At 39.1% G+C, this 23,244-nt stretch overlaps 1 protein-coding gene across 3 annotated transcripts in view; it reads left to right on the plus strand.

Annotated features, from left to right (window-relative positions):
• Atf6 (bZIP_ATF6 domain-containing protein ATf6) overlaps window positions 1-23,244 on the plus strand; it is a 350,870-nt gene that overhangs the window by 172,299 nt on the left and 155,327 nt on the right. For all 3 annotated transcript variants that reach the window (XR_010858597.2, XM_067137320.2, XM_067137321.2), the window contains exons 4-7: window positions 8,170-8,294; window positions 11,110-11,251; window positions 16,368-16,505; window positions 22,087-22,286. Coding sequence is in view for 2 of the 3 variants with exons in the window: in XM_067137320.2 (XP_066993421.2) it covers window positions 8,170-8,294; window positions 11,110-11,251; window positions 16,368-16,505; window positions 22,087-22,286 (605 nt within the window). In the remaining variant the exon portion in view is untranslated. The remainder of the gene's footprint in view (window positions 1-8,169; window positions 8,295-11,109; window positions 11,252-16,367; window positions 16,506-22,086; window positions 22,287-23,244) is intronic.

Raw genomic sequence — 23,244 nt, forward strand, 5'->3', positions numbered from 1 at the left:
CACAGAGCGAGTTGGCTGTGCCGTTAGGGGTGTGCAGCTCTGAAGCTTGCATTCGGGAGATACTGGGTTCGAATCCGCACTGTTGGCAGCCCTGAAGATGGTTTTCCATGGTTTCCCGTTTTCACACCAGACAAATGCTGGTGTTGTACCTTAATTAAGGCTATGGCCGCTACCTTTACAATCCTAGCCCTTTTCCATTCCTCCATGGCCGAAAACCTTTGATATGTTAGTGCGACATTAAACCAGAAGCAAAAATTAAACAAATATGTTTAAGTCAGGTTGCAAGATTGGAGCAGTAATAGAGAGCCATAGCTATTAAGAAAGATACAGCTACATACACAGTCGAATCACATTATTATGGCCACCTGCTAGAAATGCCATTTGCAGCGCATAGCTTGTGACGAGGGCTGGTGAAGCATGTATATAGATGTGATTGACAGGCTGTCTGTACAAATTGCACTTCCTGCTGTCATGGATCAGGGAAGTGATTTAACAGAGTTGCCAGAAGGGATGACCATCGGCTTTCGGGCAAAGGGGGGCAGCATTTCGGAAACAGTGACGTTTATGAACTGTTCACGCGCCTCTGTGGCAAAGGTTTATCATTAATGGGAAAACCGTAGGAAAAACTGCAGAGCTCCACGCGCCATTGCTGTGTGATGTGAATGTTTATTACGATGGTGCGTGAAGGCCAACAGACAGGCTACTGTGGAACAGCTCACTGTCTAAATGAACCAGGAATCATCCAGATACGTTTCAGCCATAACAGTTTAGCAGATTCCTCTGCAAATGGGGCTCCGGAGTAGATGGAGTGTGACTGCACTCATGCTAACACAGGTGTGTTGACAAAAACTACTGGAATTGGCTTGACAGTATGGTGACTGGACCGCTGCTGATTGGTGACAGGTAGCCTTCTCCGACGTCACGTTTCCAGCTGCATAGAATTGATGGATGTCAGTGTATCTGGCAAGAAACGCCGGAGAACCAACACCCTGCAACCATTATCGGACGAACACAAGGCGATGGGGGCAGTGTTATGGTCTGGGGAGTGTTCTTGTGTTATCATTTAGGTCCCATCTTCTGTGCAGAAGGCACTTGGGATCAATTTGGTTATGAATCCATCCTCGGCGGTCACGTCCACCTGTACGTGATGATTGTCCTTCCTCAGGAGGATAGGATCTTCCAGCCCAATAATGCGCCCTGCCACACAGCTAGAAGTATCCGCACATGGATGGAAGAGCATGATTAAAACTTTAAAGTTCATCCTTCGCCTCCAAACAGCCCTGATTCCAATTGAACATCTGTGGGATCACTTTGATCATCGCATTTACTCCCTGTCACCTCCGCCACGCACCCTTCAACTGTTGTGGGACACAGTGCAGACGCATTGCTCCAGCTAACCACCTAGCTGCTCTCTTATGTTTCAAAGGGTGGATACTCTGAATAATAGCAGAAGGTCATAGTAATGTGATTTGACCGTGCACGTCTAAGATGATGTGTCCTGCAATGTAGTAAAGAACTGTCAACACTTTGTAGTCTTCTGGGCAGGGCATTATCAAGCCAAAGTCTACAAAATGTACCAACCTCAGTAGAAACTCTGATACCATGTGCAGACAATTTGTGACTCTATTTAGGCTGCCTGTTACTTCCAATGTTCCATTTTACTCTACCAGATGGCAGAGTAAACTAGATCTCTTGGTGGGAGATCTAGGGCTGAGTTTCTAATTAATTTTGTTGGGAAAACACCAAGCGTACCCTTCAAAAATCTGATTATGTCTGGGGGTTTGAACCTGTGATTTTGGGATTGGTGCTAACGCACTACCATAAATCCACAAAGGGAGCAGAAGTTGAAGTAACACTGATTGTAAATCAGAGTTTCATATAAGCAGTAGTGGTACAAGTAAGTTGTCAGTCAGTAATTATTAAAAAGGCATCAGAGAAATAAAGTACCTAATCATAAAAACTGCAGTAGTAAGATTAGGTAATCAAAGAGATTTATTCCAGTACGAAGTCCCAACTTTTTATAAAAACAAAATAATGTAACTACATTTTTCACAATAGTTTGACAATTGTATTTTTACATATATCAAACTACTTTTCTACATAGTTTACAAGATATGTTTTAATGGAGCATCTTTTTTGTAGCCCCATCTTATGTAATTATTGTCCATGATGAAAAATCAGGTGCATAACTAAGAATATTTATATTTTCTTGTTTATTTCCCAAAGACACAAAGATACTGGTAATTAAGATAGTTGGGGCATAAGTCATGGCAACTATCTTTTCCCTCAAGTGTGCTGAACAGCTACAACTGTAACAATGAAGAAAAGAAATGCCAGTACATATCAGGTTTTAAAAACATGGCTTGTTAGAAAACAGTGATACAATACACACATCATTTGTGTAAACCTATTGTTCAGAGAAAATTACTTTTCTGTATCAACTGACAGTTCATAAATGTTAATTTGGTTTTGTTTATTTTCTAAAGCACTATTCCATTTATGCCCTAACGATAGAGTTGTTGGACATTTCTACAAAATCTCTGTATGTCTGAAATATCACTAATAAATAGACATGATAATCTTTCGAGACTTTCTTGAAGTTCAAACTTGATCATCACACTCTTGAACTGTTCCTTCCAGCACCTTTGTGACTCCTTCAGACTGTACAGACTCTTATGAAGTCTGCACACACATGTGGTAGAGTATCGATGCCCCTGTGATTGCTCCGTAAAGATTTCATCAGTAAGTACTCCATTCAGGAAGGCTGCTTTAAGATAAAATTATTGTAGCTCAAGATGCTCCAACACTCAGCACATTTCTAATGGTATCAAAGCATGCCACTGGACTAAAAATCTTGTCATAATCAATGCCTCATTTCTGACTGTAACCTTGAGCAACAAAGTGAGCTTTGAAACGATCTAGTTCTCCATCAGCCTAATGTTTAGCTTAACATGATAAGCCCACCTAGTAGAATATTGATTTACTACTTGGCATGCCCGGCCAAGTAGCTCAAACGGTTGTGGAGCTGGTCTTCTGACGCCACTTGGCAGGTTCGTTCCTGGCTCAGTCTGGTAGTATTTGAAGGTGCTCAAATAGCCTCATGTCGATAGATTTACTGCTACTTAAAAGAACTCATGCGGGACAAAATTCCAGCACCTCAGCATCTCTGGAAACTATCAGAAGTAGTTTGTGGGACGTAAAAACAATAAAATTAATTATTACTACCTGGCGTTAATTCATCCAAGATCCATTTTGTGACTTGATGGCCTCCTCATAGCTCATAGCTCTTTGGTTCCTCAATCTCTTGCAACATTACTTCCCGAGTCCGCCTCCGTAGCGTAACGGTTAGTGTTATTAGCTGCCGTCCTCGGGGGCCCGGGTTCGATTCCCGGTACTGCCAGGAATTTAAAAAACTGGCAGGAGGGCTGGTATGTGGTTGGAATGGTACATGCAGCTCACCTCCAATGGGGGTGTGCCTGAAAAGAGCTGCACCACCTCAGGATGAGGACACGAGTTTACTTTTACTTCCCGAAAGCCCTTCAGTAGTTTTATCTTGCTTCTGTCCCGTAGGCATGGCCCTTGTACTTCTGACAGTTTATCACTGCTGATATATAATTTTATTCAGCAAATTCAATACTTTCATCTGAACTTTGTTTAAAGGTTGCATACATTATTTCCTTTGCCGTTATACATGGATGTTGTAATCAACAATGTCTTTGAGTTGATCGCTTCTTTTCATAGAAACCAGGCTCAGTATCTAACCATCATCTTCATGCTTGAATATTACTTTATATGCGTGCTCAGAATAATCCATTTTCCTAAACCATCAGTATGTATAATCTGCATACCCTACGAAAACATCCAGCTGCCCCTTTGCAACCCATTTCTTATTTCTGTAGGAATATGAACATAACGTTCAGTACTGAAGATGCACAGCTTGTTAAGGTTTGTTGTTTTACCTGTAAAAAAATCTTAAATGGAGTCTTCATATCATCTCCACTTGGTCTGCTCCAGTGGAGAATGTACAGTAGACAGTAGTATAATAGCTTCTGCTCAAAGAAATTTAGGCCAATTTTTTGATGAAAGCATTGTATGTGTAAAGTCTCTGCAGTTCTATTTATAAATTCAGTACAGTCCTTTTGTCCAGGGCTGTACGGATTTACAACTACAAACTTGATAACATGGGGACTTTGATATGCCCTTCACATTATCATTCTTAAACTCTAGACCTCCATCAGAATGAGGAGTTTGCACTTGCAATCCATAATGATTATGGATAAGTTTTAACATCTCAGAAATCTTATCTGCAGTTTCAGATTTTTCTTTGAGAAAATACACAATGTAGAACCGCAAATAATCACAGGTGAAACATATGAAATACTTTGCTAGTCCCATCGACGGATGCTTCAGACTCTGATGAGTCTAGTGTCAGACCTAAGACAAAACGCTGGTTAATAGAGCAAACACCTGAAAAGCCATACATCTGATCTGTTTTTGACATGCTCTATTGGTAAAAAATATCTAATTCCCTCCATAGGAACTTAGAATTTTCCATTCGGAATTGCTAGGCGGGCATTAATTCCATTGTGGAGATTTATGTCCCGTATGCAGTTATCAGACTGTGCCTCATATAATGGGCTTCTGATAAGTTCACCTGCATACACCCCAGCGTCAGCGGGTAGGGTCTGACGCATCCCACTCTTGAGTCTAGTGTCAGACCTAAGACGAAACGCCTGAAAAGCCTTACATCTGATCTGTTGCTGAAGTGATACAAAACTGCTTCTGTGTTGCTTCCCCTCAGCACAAGCCTCACAGAATTCACTGTTCACAGCAACAGCAATACCATTTCAACCAGGAAATAGCTGAATGTGTCATTTATTTCAATCCCTTAACTTCTCATGCCAAACCTGTAAAGTCTGTTCCAAAGCCAGATTCACTTCGTCCATGTGTGTGGTCATGGGTTTGATAGTGTGAACCAGCATTTTGAATAACTGCATACGATGAACACCATGCACCATAATGATATGCTTTCAGACATTCATGAGAAGTGCTAGAAGACAAGAATTGAATTTTCTTATCAAAAGAGGATGTAACAGAGAACTAGTTCCTTCTGTCATCTAGAATATAAAATATATTCTCCATTCTGCTCGGTAACCACTTGCCATCAATGGCTGCCTTGAATTTCATTGTGACACTTCTGATTACATCTGTAGAGGATATGACACCAATGTACATTCTATGTGGTTCCATAAAAGCTTCAAAATATGAGAACCAGTACCTGCGATGAGTCATATGTTCTGTTGCCCCTGAATCTAGAATCGCATTCCATATTTAAATTCTCTGCAACAAAAACATTTTCATTTTTCCTGGCTATTTTCTCAGAGTGCCATATTTTGATTTGAGGCCTGGTAATTGTTTAATGTGACCTAACTCACCACATGTATAGAATTGGAAAGTATTACTTTGATCTTATCTTTGTCATCTGTTACTTCCTCTTTGGTTGCTGATATTTTCCTGTGGAACTAGCACTTTCTCTGGATGCTTGACCTTGCTGCCATTTATACTGACATTTCTTCATTCTTCAGAACCTACTGCTCATGTTGCTTTTTATTAAATGGCTACAAATTTTGAGAATGGCTTGGTTTGCCTGTTCTTCAAATACCACATGCTGTTTTATCCACATGTCACTTTTAGATTCAAAAGCAACTAGTAATGTCATTACACAACACTCCAGTGATCAAACCATGATCTGATTAGCTGTCGAGTCTGCTTTATCCCATTCTTTTAACTGCATGTCATACTTGGCTTGCTGCTCTACACTAACTCCCGCCACGTCCGGCCCCGCGGTATAGGGGGCAACGTGTCCGCCTGTCACTAGGCGGTCCTGGGTTCGATTCCCGGCCGGGTCAGGGTTTTTAAATTGTAAATGATTAATATCCCTGGCCTGGGGACTGGGTGTATGTGTGGTCCTTAACGTCCCTTTCCTCACATTCAACACTTTACACTTCTGCAATTACAAATACACGCAGGTTCACAACATATGGTGCCAAATAGATCTTTCAAGGTCGATGCCCCAAACAAATAGCATTTTTTTTTTTTTAAACCTTCTGCCACAAGCTGAGCTGGCTGTGGCAGTTCACGTGCACACACCTCATAAGCGCCGTCTATATCACATAACAAATTCTGAACTGTGAATTTCCACAGAATCCAATTTTCTGCACCTTGCAATTTTTCTATCCCGTGCAGTTCTATTGTACAGAAAAGAAAATATTTGACGAAACTTGTTAAGACTTCACCTACACTCATATTAATGCATACTCTACTTCAATCAAAGCAACCATGTATCTGCTACCATGTTGAATCAAAGAGCGATCTGCTTTGTTGAATCTGTGCCTTAATTAGCATAAACAAATTGCACGGTTACTAAAACTTAGATTTACCAAACGGGTTGGCCATGCGGTTAGGGTCACACAGCTGTGAACTTGCACTTGGAAGATAGTGTGTTCGAGCCCGACTGTCGACAGCCCTGAGGATGGTTTTCCGTGGTTTCCCATTTTCACCAGGCAAATTCTGGGGCTGTACCTTAATTAAGGCCACAGCTGTTTCCTTCCCACTCCCAGCCTTTCCCTGTCTCATTGTGTCAGTGCAACATACAGCAGATTAAAACAAAAACCCTTAGATTTATTAAAAAGAATGATGCAATATGGAGTATGAAAACAGAATGTACAATATTACATCACACATTTATACAGTGGTGCAAGAAAGAACATTGCTAGGTGATGGTTGTTACCAAAAGGGCACATTTTGTATGCATACACATAATATGGAAAAAGCATAAGGAATACATCACAGAACATGTTATAGGTAATATAAATTAAAGTTTTCTTGCTCAGCAGAATGAAACACTGACTGGCAATAAATTATATATTTTAATATTCAGTATAACATTTTAGCTAACCTAACATAAAAATGGCATGCATTACTAGTTGCTAGATGGATTCAGCCTTAAGTCTCAAACAAGTCTTCTTCAGATCAGTGAATTTCAAAAATTTTTAAGTTGTTGAGAGCTTGTCTCTGGTGATGGTGAGTATAATGTTTCAACTGTATGTACTTGTTTTCTTTCTTAAAGAACTTACTGACAATATTGCCCATCTGTAAAGTTCAGCAATTAAAGGTACATTTCTAATCTTATTGTTCAGTGAAGATTTAAGTTTTGAACAATGCATTTTCTAATGTAAGTAATGGTGATAATATTATTGGGTCTAATTGGTGTGAATGTTATATGTACAGCAGTAGGAAGAAAGATAAGATTGAATACAGTAAGCAAATTACCAAACAAGTTGGTGGTGTGGTTTGGGCCGCGTAGCTCTGCGCTTGCATTCGGGAGATGGTGGGTTCGAATCCCGCCGTCGACAACCCTGAAGATGGTTTTCCGTGGTTTCCCATTTTCACCATTTCCCATTTCCCATTTGTACCTTAATTAAGGCCATGGCCACTACCTTCCCAATCTAGCCCTTCCCCATCTTTCCATTGCTGAAAACGTTTGATGTGTTAAACCACTTGCAAAAAAAAAAAAAAAAAAAAAAAAAAAAAAGAGCAATCAAACAAACAAAAAATTGCATTTGTACATAAGCATCTGCCTAGATCTTAAGTTCATGTGATGTGACTAGATTACAAAGGGATGAGGAAGACAGTGATTGACTTCGAAAATGAGATAAACCAAATTGATCATTTTGAGGAAAGGTGTATGCAGAAGCAAACTAGATGCCATGTTACCATGTGAATTGAGAATCATGAAATAATTTAGTTTGTTCCTAAAGGCTATGGAGCTGAATGCTGTAAAACGTAAGTCTTTTATGAAAAATGTCCATAGTCTTTCACTTTTTTTTAATTTGTTGGAATCCATGTTGGAGCTGATCAAACATTGAGAGACATGTATTATTTATTCTTGCTTGTGAAACTCACTCTACTGCTACAAGTCAGATATACTGTATATTATGTAGATTGTTTCCTAATATGGAGTCAGGGATGAGGTAAAAACAAAAAGTACAGTAAGATGGTGAGATTAGGGATTAGAAAACAAGAGCCATAGTAGCTAAGAGAGAGATATGTAAAGTGTGATGGATGTTTGTTACATCCTCTTAAAATTTGTAATTATATGTTGTTTAGAGTGTGAGATCAAAGAGGAGATCAAAATGGAGCCAGATTCCCCAATGTTACCTCCATCTCCGGACACTAGCAGTTCTGATACTTGGCAGCTCACCCTGGAAGAATCACCCCCACATGAGCCCAAGGTAAGGCTACACCAACTGTGAAGTATTTATGGGTCCCTTCACGTAAATGCAATAGAGTGGACATAATTGGTACTAGGGAAAAGAAAAAGGTCCCTTGCAAATTTGTTATATTGTAGTTATTTTATAACATCAATAAACTGTATTATTGTTTAAAGGCTGGGGAAGCATATTCTTCCCACTATATTGAACACGTGTGGATGGTTTTGATATCTTACACGAATTATTCATATTGTTATGACTTCTCTCTTAAATTTGACATTGGCAGCATGTTGCCCATGTAGTACTTGAGCTGGCGTGGAGGGTACAGAAGGTATGTGATAGGCTGTTGCACACACATATATGTATTACTTGTTGCTCTCATGGGTAAAAAGGGGCAGTTTATCCAAATTTGCAAAAAGGGATGATCATCAGTGTTTGGGCAACGGTGGCAGTATTTATGCAACAGTGCAGTTTGTTAAATGACAGTTCAGCAAACCCTGTTATGTATGGGGCTCTGAAGCAAACGGATGGTTATTGGACTTTTTAATACAAAAATCCATCAGTGGGAAATGCTTCATTTTGCATAGCAGTAACAGAATCGGACCTCTGCTGATTGACAAAGGGTTACCTACTTTAATAGTCTCATTTTCTGCTTCATTGAGTGAATAGTTGTTGTCTTGTCAGATGAGAGACAGCGTAGAATGAACACCCAGCAACCGTTGCTAAAAGAAATTTTGCTGGTGACAAATGCGTTATGATTTGGATTGTCAGATGATACATAGCTTAAAACTACCACTAAGCAACTCTTGTTGGTAGAACATAAGCTGGTAGCGGATGCATTATGATCTGGGGAGTATTTTCATGGCATTCTCTGGAACACACATCCTTGTGGATGACATACTCAGGTTATGAATCCATTCTTGCAGATCACATACACTCTCAAGTAGATGATTAAGTAAACTGAATATGTGTTGTATGGATCCTCTGCATGCACATAGCAGCAGCAGCAGCAGCAGTGGGATGCACTGCAGGCAGTATGGTTCCAGCTATCTGTGACAACATTCCTACACCTTGCTGAGTTACTCCCAGCCTGTTTAACTGCAATCATTATTATACATGATGATTGCTGGATATTAGATAGTAGTTTAGTAATGCGACTTAAATGTGCATGTTACAGTGATGATCTTTTCTTTCTTATGGTGGTTGACCTTGGAGCTTTCAGTCACTTGATTCTTTGAACCAATGGACAGTCATTTATAATTGAATCTGTCATTTGTAAAGCCACATTAGTCCACATTTTTACGAAAATGAGTTATCGGTACTAAAAACAGTCTCTAGGGGTAGACGCATCATTTCCAGTATAAAGAACTACAGTCCAGTCATTATTAAGCAGTCTATAAAATCTTAAGATATTGAATTCCTTTCAAAACCAACCATGTCAGTCGTGGACTTGTGTGGTTTTAACGTGGAGCGCCATGATGCACTGCTGTATCAAGCATGTTCCCGGCGTTGTCGAAATTCAACCTATATTAATGGATTAGTGATGGCTATATTTAGTCTTGGAAAGTCACTCAAGATACCACCACTACCTCCTGATAAAGTATATATGTCACTTGTGCCCATTCATGAAAACAAGATGCAGGACATAGGGAAGATCATTCAGTACATTCCGCATCAACATGCTGATTTTTATAACAACATAATTGCAGTGGCCAATACACTCTCAAGCCATGGAGACAGACAGTAGATGATTACGTAAACTGAATGTGTTTTGCATGGCTTTGTAATTTTTTGTGTAGGAAAAGTAGGCAATTATTCACTTTTCATTAACTAAAGATGTGAGTAAACTTATGCCTTTCCATTAAACATGTGGTGTAATGGTTTGAATACTGTGAAAGAACTTCATTAAATAGGTTGTGAGAATGATAGGATTGTTTTGAATCTAAAGAAAAATAACGATATAAATTGACAGAAAACTGTAAAATAAAGTGTTTCTTCCTGCAATAACCAATATAAATTTATTGAAAACTTAATAATAATGCATTACATGATATTGTATTAGATTTATGGTGTTGTTGTTTTAGGTACTTGTTAAAACAACATGAGTCCAAGAAATTAAAACATATTTTAAGGTGACATGAAGTGCCATAACCAACATGAATTGCTTTTGTAATGAAACATATTAATTTATGGACCTTCCATCAAAATTTCACAGAGCTAACTTAAAATTCATTGGTTATAGAGAGTTATTTTTATGTTTTTCTCAAAACTTACTTTCTGTGACTCATGTGGTTTTACAAATGATCGATTCAATTGTAGTCACACTCTGTAATGCTCAGTTTTGAGACAATTTCTGCTTTTACCTTGCTCCCTTTGTTTTCCCCCATATTGTCATTTTTTTAACTACCGGTGTGTAGAAAAGAAATGTCGCATTTACATTTGACTGCTATGACTTGTGAATGCTATTTGTATTGTTAATTAGCTTCAGATGAAGACTGTCCATATATGTATTATCAGACTAGATCCAAGCAAATAACCTTTTATAGTTTACTGGGGCACCTCTTTGTATTTTAATTCTATATTTAACTTTTTCTTCATAATCCATTATGGTTAAGCTGTACCTATTTAAAGATCAGGATGAAGTATTTAACCTGTTGTTTGAATTACTATTGGGTCAGGATTAAGAAAAATGTACAGAGTTCTTCAGTGCATGACACTGTCCTTTTTGAACTCACTTGGTGAAGATGTTATGTTATTTTGTAAAGTTTCATTTCAAACAAAATTGCTTGTTGAGACTTTTCCATTCCTTTTATAATAATTATATGTGGTGTTACAGATACTGCTGGAAACCCCGCCCATCTCTCCCCCTCAGCAACAGGACAGTGTTAGCATACCGAGCTCACCTAGCTCTTCTGACTCAGGAAGTTCAGATCCTGTCATTGTGGTGTCTCCCGTCAAGATTGTTCCCATTAATAACAGTAAGATATCTCTTTGCATTGCTTATGTAACAGTAGAAATAGACAAGTTCATACTAAAAGACCAGAATATATGTAAATGATATGAGTAAAGAAACACATTTGATAAGTGGTTCAGGGAGGTCAGGAAGGATCTGAAAAAAAAATTGGACTAAATCGTGAAGACTTTATTAACAGAACTAAGTACAGACAACAGAACAATAACTTCAAGAGCTTTCGTGAAGAAGAACAGCAGATCAGCAGAAAGGAGACAGGCTGTCAGAGAGAGAATGCAGTGATACTGGGTTGCAAAGGAGGCTTTTAAATATGTGTAAATCTTGCTTATTGTGGTCTCTAATAGAGGTAAATGTCTAAAAAAATTATCACCACCATTATCTTCTTTATTTTAGATACCATGTGCAGGTATCTTGATGCGCCACCATTTAGGTTGCCTATGTGAGTATTACTATGTTACGTTTTTCTTTGTCAGATGGGAGAGAAACTGGAACTCAACTGGACGACCAATTGCTGAGTTTTCATTAATTTTACTGGGTAAACACTGAATATATCACCAGCTGACTCCGTAGTGCTATGACACTTTTCACCAAACTTGTTTGTTTTCTTCTCGTATCAATGATGATGAAATGTTACAATTATCTTCCATCATTTTATTTTTGCACATGTACCTATCACATCCTTAGTCAAGATAAACTAACCCTTCTTTTCCATCTCTTTCCCTAGCTTCAATCAATCCATCAATCCATCCCATCCCATCCCATCCCATCCCATCCCATCCCATCCCATCCCATCCCAACCAAGGCTGTTGCCCAGGTGGAAGGTTACCTATCAATTGTTTATCGAAATAGACTTTCAGCCTATTGGGTTGTGTTACGTACATGTTGTACGTATTGAAGAGATGTTAGGTACAGAATGAAAATGGCCAACCGGACACCAGTGGGATCCAAACCCACAACCTCCTGATTTCACGTCAGTTGCTCTACCAATTGAGCTATGGTGGCCTTGGTCATCTTCGTTCTTTTGGAAAGGATCTAAGCTACAGGTCTGGCTGTACTGCCATCACTCTACAGTGAAATTGGAAGGTTGTGGGTTCATATCCCACTGGTGTCCTGTTGACCAATTTTGTTCTGTACTTAACATCTCATCAACACGTCCTACATGTACGTAACGTGACCTAATAGGTTGAAAGTCGATTTCGATTACAATGCAGTCGTGAAAATTCAATATTTATCAACTGTTTACCTAGTCTTTTCTTAAATTATTTCAGAGAAGTAGGAAATTTATCAAACTTTACCCTTAGCAAATTAATCTAATTCCTCTTCATATAAATGAATATTTGTCCCAGTTTGTCCTCTTGAATTACAATTTTATCTTCATATTATGATTTTTCCTACATTTAGGAACTACATACAAGCTTATTCATCTAAAGGCATTCCACGTCATTTCTCCACTGATAGCTAAAACACACTGTTTAGTCGAGCAGCTCATCTCGTAACTCTCAGCCCACAGTTTGCAACATTTTTGTAACACCATTCCTTTGTCAGATATCACCCGGATCAAATTGTGTTGCTTCTTTTTGGGCTCTTTTCCAGTTCTTTAATCATGTAGTCCTAGCGAGAGTTCCATACACCGGAACCATATCCTTAGCTAGAGTCTTATCAGGGACTTAAATGCCCTCTCATTCACATTCTTTCAACAACACCTAAATACCCTCATAACCATAAGAAGAAAGCTTCAAACTTCTGGCTTTGTGTGATGATCAATTAATACAAAATTAAATTATTATTGGGGAAGAATAAATTTTGTGGAACCAGGCGAGTTGGCCGTGCGGTTAGGAGCACACAGCTGTGAGCTTGCATCCGGGAGATAGTGGGTTCGAACCTCACTGTCGGCAGCCCTGAAGATGGTTTTCCGTGGTTTGCCATTTTCACACCAGGCAAATGCTGGGGCTATACCTTAATTAAGGCCACGGCCGCTTCCTTCCCATTCCTAGGCCTTTCCTGTCCCATCATCACCATGAGACCTATCTGTGTCGGTGCGACGTAAAGCAACTAGCTTAATTACATTTTGCCGGGCTGAGTGGCTCAGACGGTTAAGGCGCTGGCCTTCTAACCCCAACTTGGGAGGTTCGATCCTGGCTCAGTCCGGTGGTATTTGAAGGTGCTCAAATACGACAGCCCCGTGTCGGTAGATTTACTGGCACGTTAAAGAACTCCTGCGGGACTAAATTCCGGCACCTCGGCGTCTCCGAAGACCTTAAAAAGTAGTTAGTGGGACGTAAAGCAAATAACATTATTATTATTTAATTACATTTTGTGGCTCCTGTATGAATAGCAGGAAAAAGCAAAACCATAGTGATATCAAGAGGAGAAAGACAAGGGAAAGGCACTGTGAAAATTGGTGGTAAAAGTTTTGGAATTGTGGACAGTTTTAAATACCTATATAGAGTGAATTAATGCAGATTACAAGGCTAGAAATGGAGATAAGCAAGAGAGTGCAATAGAGCAATGCATTCTATCAGAGTGTAAGAAACCTTGGCTGGAATAAGGAAGTACCAAGGAAGTGTAAAGAGAGAATGTACAAAATGTATTATTCATTCATATTGAGTTATGCACCTGAGACCCGGACAATGACTGGTAGGAATGAGCGTGCAATTCAAGGCAGTTAAGTGAAATGAAATATCTGAGTATGATAGGAAAGACAAGGAAAGACAGACTGGGAACAAAAGTTAGAAAGGAAGTCAGGAAAAAAAACAAAAAAAACAAACATGAGATGTAAGGTTTTTCAGGCGTTTGCTCTATTAACCAGCGTTTCGTCTTAGGTCTGACACTAGACTCATCAGAGTGGGATGTGTCAGACCCTACCCACTGATGCTGGGGTGTATGCAGGTGAACTTATCAGAAGCCTATATAACAGGTACTGTCTGATAACTGATAATATTTTACCATTTTCCATTCATTTTCAAGTGTTTCCTTTTTCTTGTAAAACCATATTTTAATTGCATAACCCGTTAGAGGAGAGATCCTCACTTGGACTATGTGTAAGTAGGGTAGCATCCTGCTTCATGAATTTACTGAGCTCAGAACATTTTAAGCAAGCCTTGGACCTATGGGAGTAACGGAGTCCCACTCCCATTTGACAGGCGAGGGACTCCCTGGAAACAACTTGGCGAACGAAATGGAATTCGATGGGGAGCTATCAATATTAATGGGGCTTATGGAAGAAAGAAAGTAGAACTGGCTGAGTCAGCAAAGATGCATCTTGATGTGCTAGGAGTAAGTGATTTTCGGGTAAGGGGAGATAACGAGGAAGAGAGACGACGGGTGTTGGAAAGGGAAGGGCAGAGTATGGGGTAGGGCTGTTTATCAAGAATACCATTGCACGCAACATAGTTTCTGTTAGGCACGTAAATGAGCGAATGATGTGGGTAGATTTGGCAGTTGGAGGAATTAGGACGAGAAATGTCTCAGTGTATTCACCATGTGAGGGTGCAGATGAGGATGAATTTGACAAGTTTTATGAAGCATTGAGTGACATCGTGGTCAGGGTCAACAGTGTGGGTAGAATAGTGCTAATGGGTGATTTCAATGCAAGAGTTGGGAATAGAACTACAGGATACGAAAGAGTGATTGGTAAATGTGGGGAAGATATGGAAGCTAATGGGAATGGGAAGTGTTTGCTGGACTTCTGTGCTAGTATGGGTTTAGCAGTTACGAATACATTCTTCAGGCATAAGGCTATTCACCACTACACATGGGAGGCTAGGGGTACCAGATCCATAATATACTATATCTTAACCGACTTCGAATTTAGGAAATCTGTTAGGAATGTATGAGTTTTCCAGGGATTTTTCGATGAGACAGGCCGCTATCTGATCTGTAGTGAACTGAGGATCATGAGGCCTAGGGTAGAGAAAGTGAAAACTGTCTGCAAACGAATAAGGGTAGAAAATCTCCAGGACGAGGAAATTAGACAGAAGTACATGGACATGATTAGTGAGAAGGTACCTTACCAACACTCCATGCTAATTTTACTACTCTGTGAAGCCATTTCATCCCTGCCTTCCCACTATACTTCACTATTTCAGGTCTAATTTCATCTGTTCCTGCTGCTTTATGATAATGGAGTTTATTTACCATCCTTTCCACTTCCTCAAGTGTAATTTCACCAACATCATTTTCCTCCTCCCCAGGAGCTTGGCTGTTTGCAACATCACCAGGAAGATTTCCTTTAACGTTGAGAAGATGTTCAAAATATTCCTTCCACCTCTCCAGTGATTCCCTGGGATCTATTATGAGTTCACCTGAATTACTCAAAACACTGTTCATTTCCTTGTTGAATCCAAAAAGAAGTCTTGGGAAGATTTTGGTAATTACCTGGAAAGGCTAGGTTAAGCAGTGGGGAAACCTTTCTGGACAGTAATAAAGAATCTTAGGAGTCCGATTGCACTCATCTTTTCCAGTAGTCTCCTATGATCTTTCCTGTCAAATGCCTTGGATAGGTCAATCACGACACAGTCCATTTGACCTCCCTGTTTAGCATTGTATAATATGATATTAATATGATACTAACATGAGAGGTATTTCATATTGCCAGGATTAGAGAGGGATAGCTAGCATAACCTTAAATAAGGTACAGCCTCAGCATTTGCCTGGTGAGAAAACGGAAAAATAGAAATCGTTCTTCATGGCTGTTGATGGGTGAGTTTGAACTCACTATCTCCTGAATGCGAACAACAGCTACGCAATCCACACTGCATGCCAGCTATTTCAGTACTTACTTATTAGGGCTATATATCACACTGAGATGGTTTTTCTCTGAATGTATGAAAATAATCTATTGACGTATTGTATTAATAACATAACATAAGAGCAAAAATTTCCACCTAAGACGACAAACTGTTTCTGTGAGGTAGAGCCTTACATTACAGTACATTTTTCTATAATGTGCATCTGAGTTTAAGATCCGAGTGTGAATTCAGAACAGACGTGATTGAAACAAGCTGTGAAGTAAACCAACTTTCTTGACTTGTAACAATCATTGATAGGTAGCATGTCTGTGATGTCCATTTACTGCTGGTATATATACTCCAAGGAATAGAATGTCTTTGTTTTTGCTTCAGACACAAAGGTGAACTCTGGAACCAAAATTATGATCTCATCACAACAGCCAACCAACAGCTCAAACAAGCAAATCAAGATTCAGCCAAAGCCTGATGTAGCTGTGAATACTTCTGTTCCCATCACGAAGAGAACTGAAGGTAAAATTTTTGTCTGTATTTTAGGTGTGGTTTAATTTTCTTACTCTTGGTCGTTTGATATATTGATAGCCTTTAAGATTATTTCAGTTATTCCTCAGCTTGCTGGATCTGTCTTGGCTTAACTGGGTTCTGGTTGGGAAGTAAGGCTGGATGCCCTTCCTGACACAATGTAATTTATCAGGTTAAAATACTACTCTGTGCAGTTACTGGGACTGAAATCTTGTTTGTGAGGGTGGAATGTCGGCGGAAGGTTGGCAGTTCCATGTTAATTGCAATAAATTGATTTGTGTTGAATAAAATGGTACATTACACTGTGATATCACCGATATTCATCAGGAGGTGTGATTAGTACCAGTAGTATACTATCCTCTTTTCACTCAGGTGGCCTGAGTTCGAGTCTGAGTAGATGTAGAGTTGAGCAGCTATCTGAGAAACATCTACGATAAGCTGGATAAAGTTAATCACTAATATTCATTTTTAGCCAACTGTCCAAAAATGTGTCTTGTAAGATTATGAAGACTCTCTCTCTCTCTAGGTGTGTTTTTTTTTTTTTTTTTTTCATGTTAACTTTGGAACAAACACTTTGATTACGAAGAAACAGATGATGAATGTATTGCCACCTACTAATGACTTTTGTACTTGTGATTGATGCAGTACTACAAACACCAAACAGTAATGACCATTGTTTTCCAGCAAAATAGCTAATCATATTTCTTCCATAGTTGGTGAAATATTGTTAAAGGCAGCACTTTGGGAATTTAGAGAACTACAGGTACTTAGGAAATTAATTACTAGAGATTTCTAGACTTCATATTGAAATCTGCAAGTAACCTGAGTGTTTGCAGTACGAATTGTCTAGCAGTAAACTTGCATTCAGAGTTAGAACTCTTTCATTGAGAGCCCTAAAGACGGTAATCTTTGGTTTTCCATTTTTATACCAGGCCTGCTCGTGAAATAATTCTACCTCCCGAGTCGTAGCCTTTTTGTATCCCAGTGTTGCTGGAAACCTATTTGAATTAACCCTTTAAGTGTTATGTATTTTCAGATACATAAACACCCCTGTGCTCAGATATTTTCACACCATTTCGCCTCATTCTACTTCGAGACCCTTCAATTTAACACATTCTCTCTCCTCCTGACTTAAAGGGCAAACTTCACTGGTGAGGGGTGTTTTTTTTTTTTTTTTTTTTTTAAGCATTCATCTTGATGGGTAACAATGAACATTGTTGTAAATTAGTTGAGATCGCCTTGATATAATATGGAAAATAGACAGACACAAATGAGGGGTTGTGGGGTGGTGGTGGTTGGTTTGAACAATAGCTGTGTGGACCAGAAGGGCTAACTCGACAAAGACCATGATGCCTCCAGTCCGAACCCACTTCTCCCACTCTGTGGCACAGCCTCACTTGTAACCCTGCTTTCCCAGTTAGTGTTGTGACTTGTGTGTACTCTGCTGCTGGTGTTCTCGTTGTAGTGTTGTGTGTTGATTATTTACTGTATATCTGTCACACTTGTCATAATGGCAAATGCCATTACAAGAGGAGAAGGTGGTTATTCTCATAAAAGAGACTTGAATGAAGATATTTGGAAGAAAGTAGTGACAAAACAGTGCCGTAATGATCAAGAGTATGTCTCCCGTTCCTTGAATCATGTTGTGGCTTCCCAACTACTTCGTGATCCTTATTCTTGAGGCTGCTTTGAAAAGGTTGGTCTTAATAATGTAACCTCTGTTTTTAATGATTTTTGGGCCATTGGAAACTAAGATTTAGAAAAAGCTTACCTCTTTAAACTCCTTGAGAGTGTAGATGTTAAGAGAACTAATGCAAAGGGGAGACCTAGCCGAATTGTGAGGTGGATCACGTACATTATAGGTTCCAGTGCCTTTCAAGTTTGCCATACTGCATTTTATGGAATTCACATAATTTTGGAGAAACGTATCTGTAACGTCTTGTATGAAACTACAGCAACTGACAGCGTTGAGATTAGCAAAAGAGAAAAACATCCCCCTGCCAGAAAAATTTCCCCTGCCCAAAAATTGAGCACTGCAGGGCCGTGAATCCTTGCAGGAAGTATCTTCCTGTTGGTTTTAACATCAACTCTCTTTATGATATCTTCTCTACATGGTTGCAAGAAAGACCCTGGAAATGAACTGATCTACAAACATTATTATCGCGATGCTTTCAATTCGTGCAATATTGGATTCAAACCACTTGCTAATGACACATACTTAGGCCTGGCCTGTAAAAAAAGGAGAATGAAATACAAATATAGGCAGTGGAATTGAACCAGTAATCTCTTCTGGAGAAATGTAGAATTGTAATGCAATTAAATTACCTTAAAGAGAGCATTCAGTAATTTTTATCATTAATCACCACCACCACCTCCACCTCCACCACCACCTTGGACTCGGTAGGCTGGATCATATTACGAACCAGGAAGTTCACAAGACATTCAATGTAGCACTAATCACTGATAAACTCCTTGCAGCTTGACTACGATGGAGCAGACATATACTATGCAGCAACAGTAATTAATTATCGAAAAAAGTGTCTGATCCAAATTCTGTTGGTCACTGACCATAAGGACAACCAAAGAATTATTTGCTTGGGTTGACACACTATACAAAGACATGGCCATGACGGGAGTTACTATTCAAAATGCTGCTGATTGTCATAAATGGAAACGGATTCTGCGGGAAGGCAGAATATTTTTTTATCCAATTTTTTTCTTGTACTTTATTTCTGGTTCCATATGGGGACTAAGATGAATAACGGCATGTCATCTTATTGTTGTTCGAAAGTTATCTATGCACTGTTGAAAAGTGAACAGTGGAGAGAATAATGCATAGATAGAAAAATGTAATTGTACAATCATTTGTTTCTTTTGTTAATAATCATCACATTGTCATCATTTTACAGTTCCAGTTCCCTGGGTACTGGTGGCGAGGCGAACCTCTTCCATTCTGTCTTACTGAGATAGATTCCTCCAGTGGGTTCTTGGTCTTCCCACCATCTGTTTTCATGCCACATGTCTCTCGAAGTTAACATAAGCTATCCTTGACTCCGTTCACATTAAATGCCCAAACCACCTCAATCTGTACATGCTGATTCGATCTAATATTGATGTCACAATCCCAGCTTTCTTTCCAACAGTGTCGTTCCTTAACTTGTCCAGTTTTGTTTTTTGAATTGTGGACCTCAGGAACGTCATCTCAGATGCCTGCAACCTTGATGAGTCTTTTTTATTGAGGGTGCAGGTTTCAATACCATAGGATTAATTGAGACAGCAGATGAAACACAGACATTGGCATCTCCAACCTTTACTGGAATTATAGGATCTCCTGATGACCAAGTGAACTTACTATGTTGTGGCATACCCGTATCATCTTGTGGAGCCACTTCCTCACAAAATCCAAGCAGTTAACCAACCCAGAGGTGGTGTTACCTGGTATTATGTTCTAAAGTGGGTGACTAAACTTTTGTCTTGGGTGCTTACAAATGATGAAAGAGAAGAGCCAATAAGATGAAGTAATGTCCGGCTTAGTTAGCAGATTGTCATATCATGCAACTTGTGAGTCCCAAAAGAGGGAACTTGCTGAGATTCCATATGTATATTTGCTATATAAACTTAAAAAAAGAAAAAAAAAAGTCATGGTATTGAATATTCTTCACATTTTATGTTTCATCAGACTTAAATTTTAAATATTATCAAAATATAATTCACCTCCCATATAGATACAAACTCTATGAATATCCACAAACATTATACTCAAAGGTTCAGTTGTTCCTGAGAAAAGTGTACCTGCAAGGAACTTACACTATATCATCTGCTCATTATTTTTTTTTTTTTTAGCAACTGTACAATTCTGTGCAGCAAAGCACAATAGCCCCTTTTTCCAACTCTGTCATATCCTTGCGCTAACCCGTATTGACATACTTTCTATATACAACTGATAGGTATGATCATGGAACATCACTACCATGGTCATATGTTGGTGGTGGTGGTGGTGGTGGTGCATGTGACGTCTGTTCCTAACGGGGTGACTTGACTTGACTTGAATTTTTTGTCTGGGGAGCTTATCTATTGCCCTTAAGCAACTGTTGGTTTGCAAGGTTTGATAAGTCTTTCATTTACCTACTTTTCTTAGCCCTTCCCTATCTCTAGCTGATAGAGAGATTGGTCTCTTTCTCCTACGACCGGGCGAGTTGGCTGTGCGGTTAGGGGTGCGCACCTGTGAAAATGCATCCGGGAGATAGTGGGTTCGAACCCCACTGTCGACAGCCCTGAAGATGGTTTTCCATGATTTCCCAATTTCACAGAAGGCAAATGCTGCGGCTGTACCTTAATTAAGGTAAGGCCACGGCTGCTTCCTTCCCTCTCCCAGCCCTTTCTTATCCCATCGTCACCATAAAACCTATCTGTGTTGGTGCGACGTAAAGAAAATTGTAATAACTTTCTCCTTTGAATGCTATTAAAAGGGTCTATATCCTATTGTTTTGGTTCTGAAAGCAAGAAATACCATTATCATTTGATTGCTCTTTGACAGTTTCTAACATATCATAATAATCATTTTTCAACTCCAGTTTCCCGGGTCTGATATACAAGAGCTTGCTATTTCCTCCTGTCTTCATACATCTTCTGTTTCAGAACATCTTCCCTTCTGAGATCTCTTTCCTCAACATTTGACTTTACTGTCTCTGTCTAACATTTCCTTGGCCTTCCCCTTGGTCTTTTTCCTTCGACAGTAAGGTTAAAGTTTTTTCTGGTGAGTCTTTTGCTGTTCATTCTCATGACAACATATAAAATACTGCAAATTGATTCTTATGGATGAAATATGCAGTCACTTATGTTGTTAGGGCTTTAGATAATCTTTCTGGTCCTTTTCCAATTACTTGGGGTTGACACCTTGTATGGATTTAGTTCAGTGGTGTCCAACTCGTTGGCGGCGATTCCCGGCTGGGTCGGGGATTTTAACCTTCATTGGTTAATTCCATTGGCCCGGGGGCTGGGTGTTTGTGCTGTCCCCAACATCCCTGTAACTCACACACCACACAACACTATCCTCCACCACAATAACACGCAGTTACCTACACATGGCAGATGCTGCCCACCCTCATTGGAGGGTCTACCTCACAAGGGCTGCACTCGGCTAGAAATAGCCAAACAAAATTATTATTATTATTATTATTATTATTATTATTATTATTATTATTATTATTATTATTATTATTATTAGTTCAGTGGTCAATGCATTTTAATGATAATTTATTAACACTTTTCCCCCATAATGAAATTCAAACTTTACTTCAATTATTCATGTATAGTATCTGCCTCTGTATCATCATTCTCTTCATTAGCCTTCAGCATATCTTCTTCATCATTATTCTCTCCAAGGACTTATACACCTGGGATTCAAAAAGATATTTGATCAAAAAAATCCCATTAAAATAAATAATTATTTAATGTCTGGAAAAATACTTTTACAAGTGTCAAAACAAGGTTTATTATGAAGCATCCTATACATGATTTTTTCATTAAAGTTTTCAGTATTTGCTTGATGCATCCTCTTTGTGTTCTCCAGAACCTCGCACTATTGTCCTGAGTGCTCAAGACTTTGCTGTGCTGGCGCAGCAAGTTAAGGGGCAGTGTACTAACAGTACAACTGTACGGCTGTCTCCTGCTCCACCCACTCCAGCTTCACCTCCTACAACCATGAAACAGGAGGTTGCAAAGTTACCTCTACTAAATCAGAAGTGTATACCTGGAAGGCAAGAAATGGAGGTATGTATACAGCCTTTCTTCACCTGTATGACTTGTGTCCACCTGTGTGTACTTGTTTAATTCTGTAATACAGAAATAATTTACAATACTGATGTAAAGAACATTTATAAATGCTCTTAAAATAATAACTTCATTAAATGACCTAAAAGTTAAGAAAATACAGGATAAATTAAAAAAATAAAGAATGTTTAAATAATCCTTCAGAAAATCATAGCTTAGACTCCAACTTACACAGCACTCACCTGAGTCTAAGTTGCACTGGACTACAGATGTCCTTTTCAGGTTGTTGAAAGTGTCCTGTGTTATCTGCCAACAAGTTTTTATACCTTGGAAAGCTTTGTTCTAAATCAGCCGATGTGAATGGAGCATAATTGAAGTGGGGAAGATTGTTAACTGTTAAATCTTCCTCAGTTCCATCCATAAAGTAGTTTTTACCACAAAGCATATCTGAGATTTTCTCAGAGTTTTATATCTGGTATTTCTGTCCAGCAGATATTTTTTCTGTTTAAATGCAATAGCTGTGGCAATTTTACCACTAGTGTTAACAGCAGACTCCAGCTTCTTTAGTTAGTGAAATGAAATCTACCATTGCCTAATCCGTTTTTGCCAGTAATGGGATAGTTGTCAGAAATAATGCAAAGTTTGCCTGAACAGATGCCAAACTGCCCTCCATGTTTAGTTCTGACAGCATATCTTCAGTAATCTGTATTGAAGCAACTACTTGACAGTCAAAACTTTTTTTTTATACTACCTGTTAATATAAGTATACATTTAACCATGTGCCCCAATGTATGATTGTAAGTTGCAGTGGTAACGCAATGTCTGAAACTTCCGCTTTGGAATGTGTAATTCGTGAGGGTGCTTTTAAGAAAACGTAGAAAACCTTTTAAATGTTCAGCTCAAGCTTGTCTGCATTGGGGCAATTTATTCACACTACTTTACACAAACCCACTGTTTG

This window comes from Anabrus simplex, chromosome 1 (assembly GCF_040414725.1).
Source record: "Anabrus simplex isolate iqAnaSimp1 chromosome 1, ASM4041472v1, whole genome shotgun sequence".
Taxonomy (NCBI): Eukaryota; Metazoa; Arthropoda; class Insecta; order Orthoptera; family Tettigoniidae; genus Anabrus; species Anabrus simplex.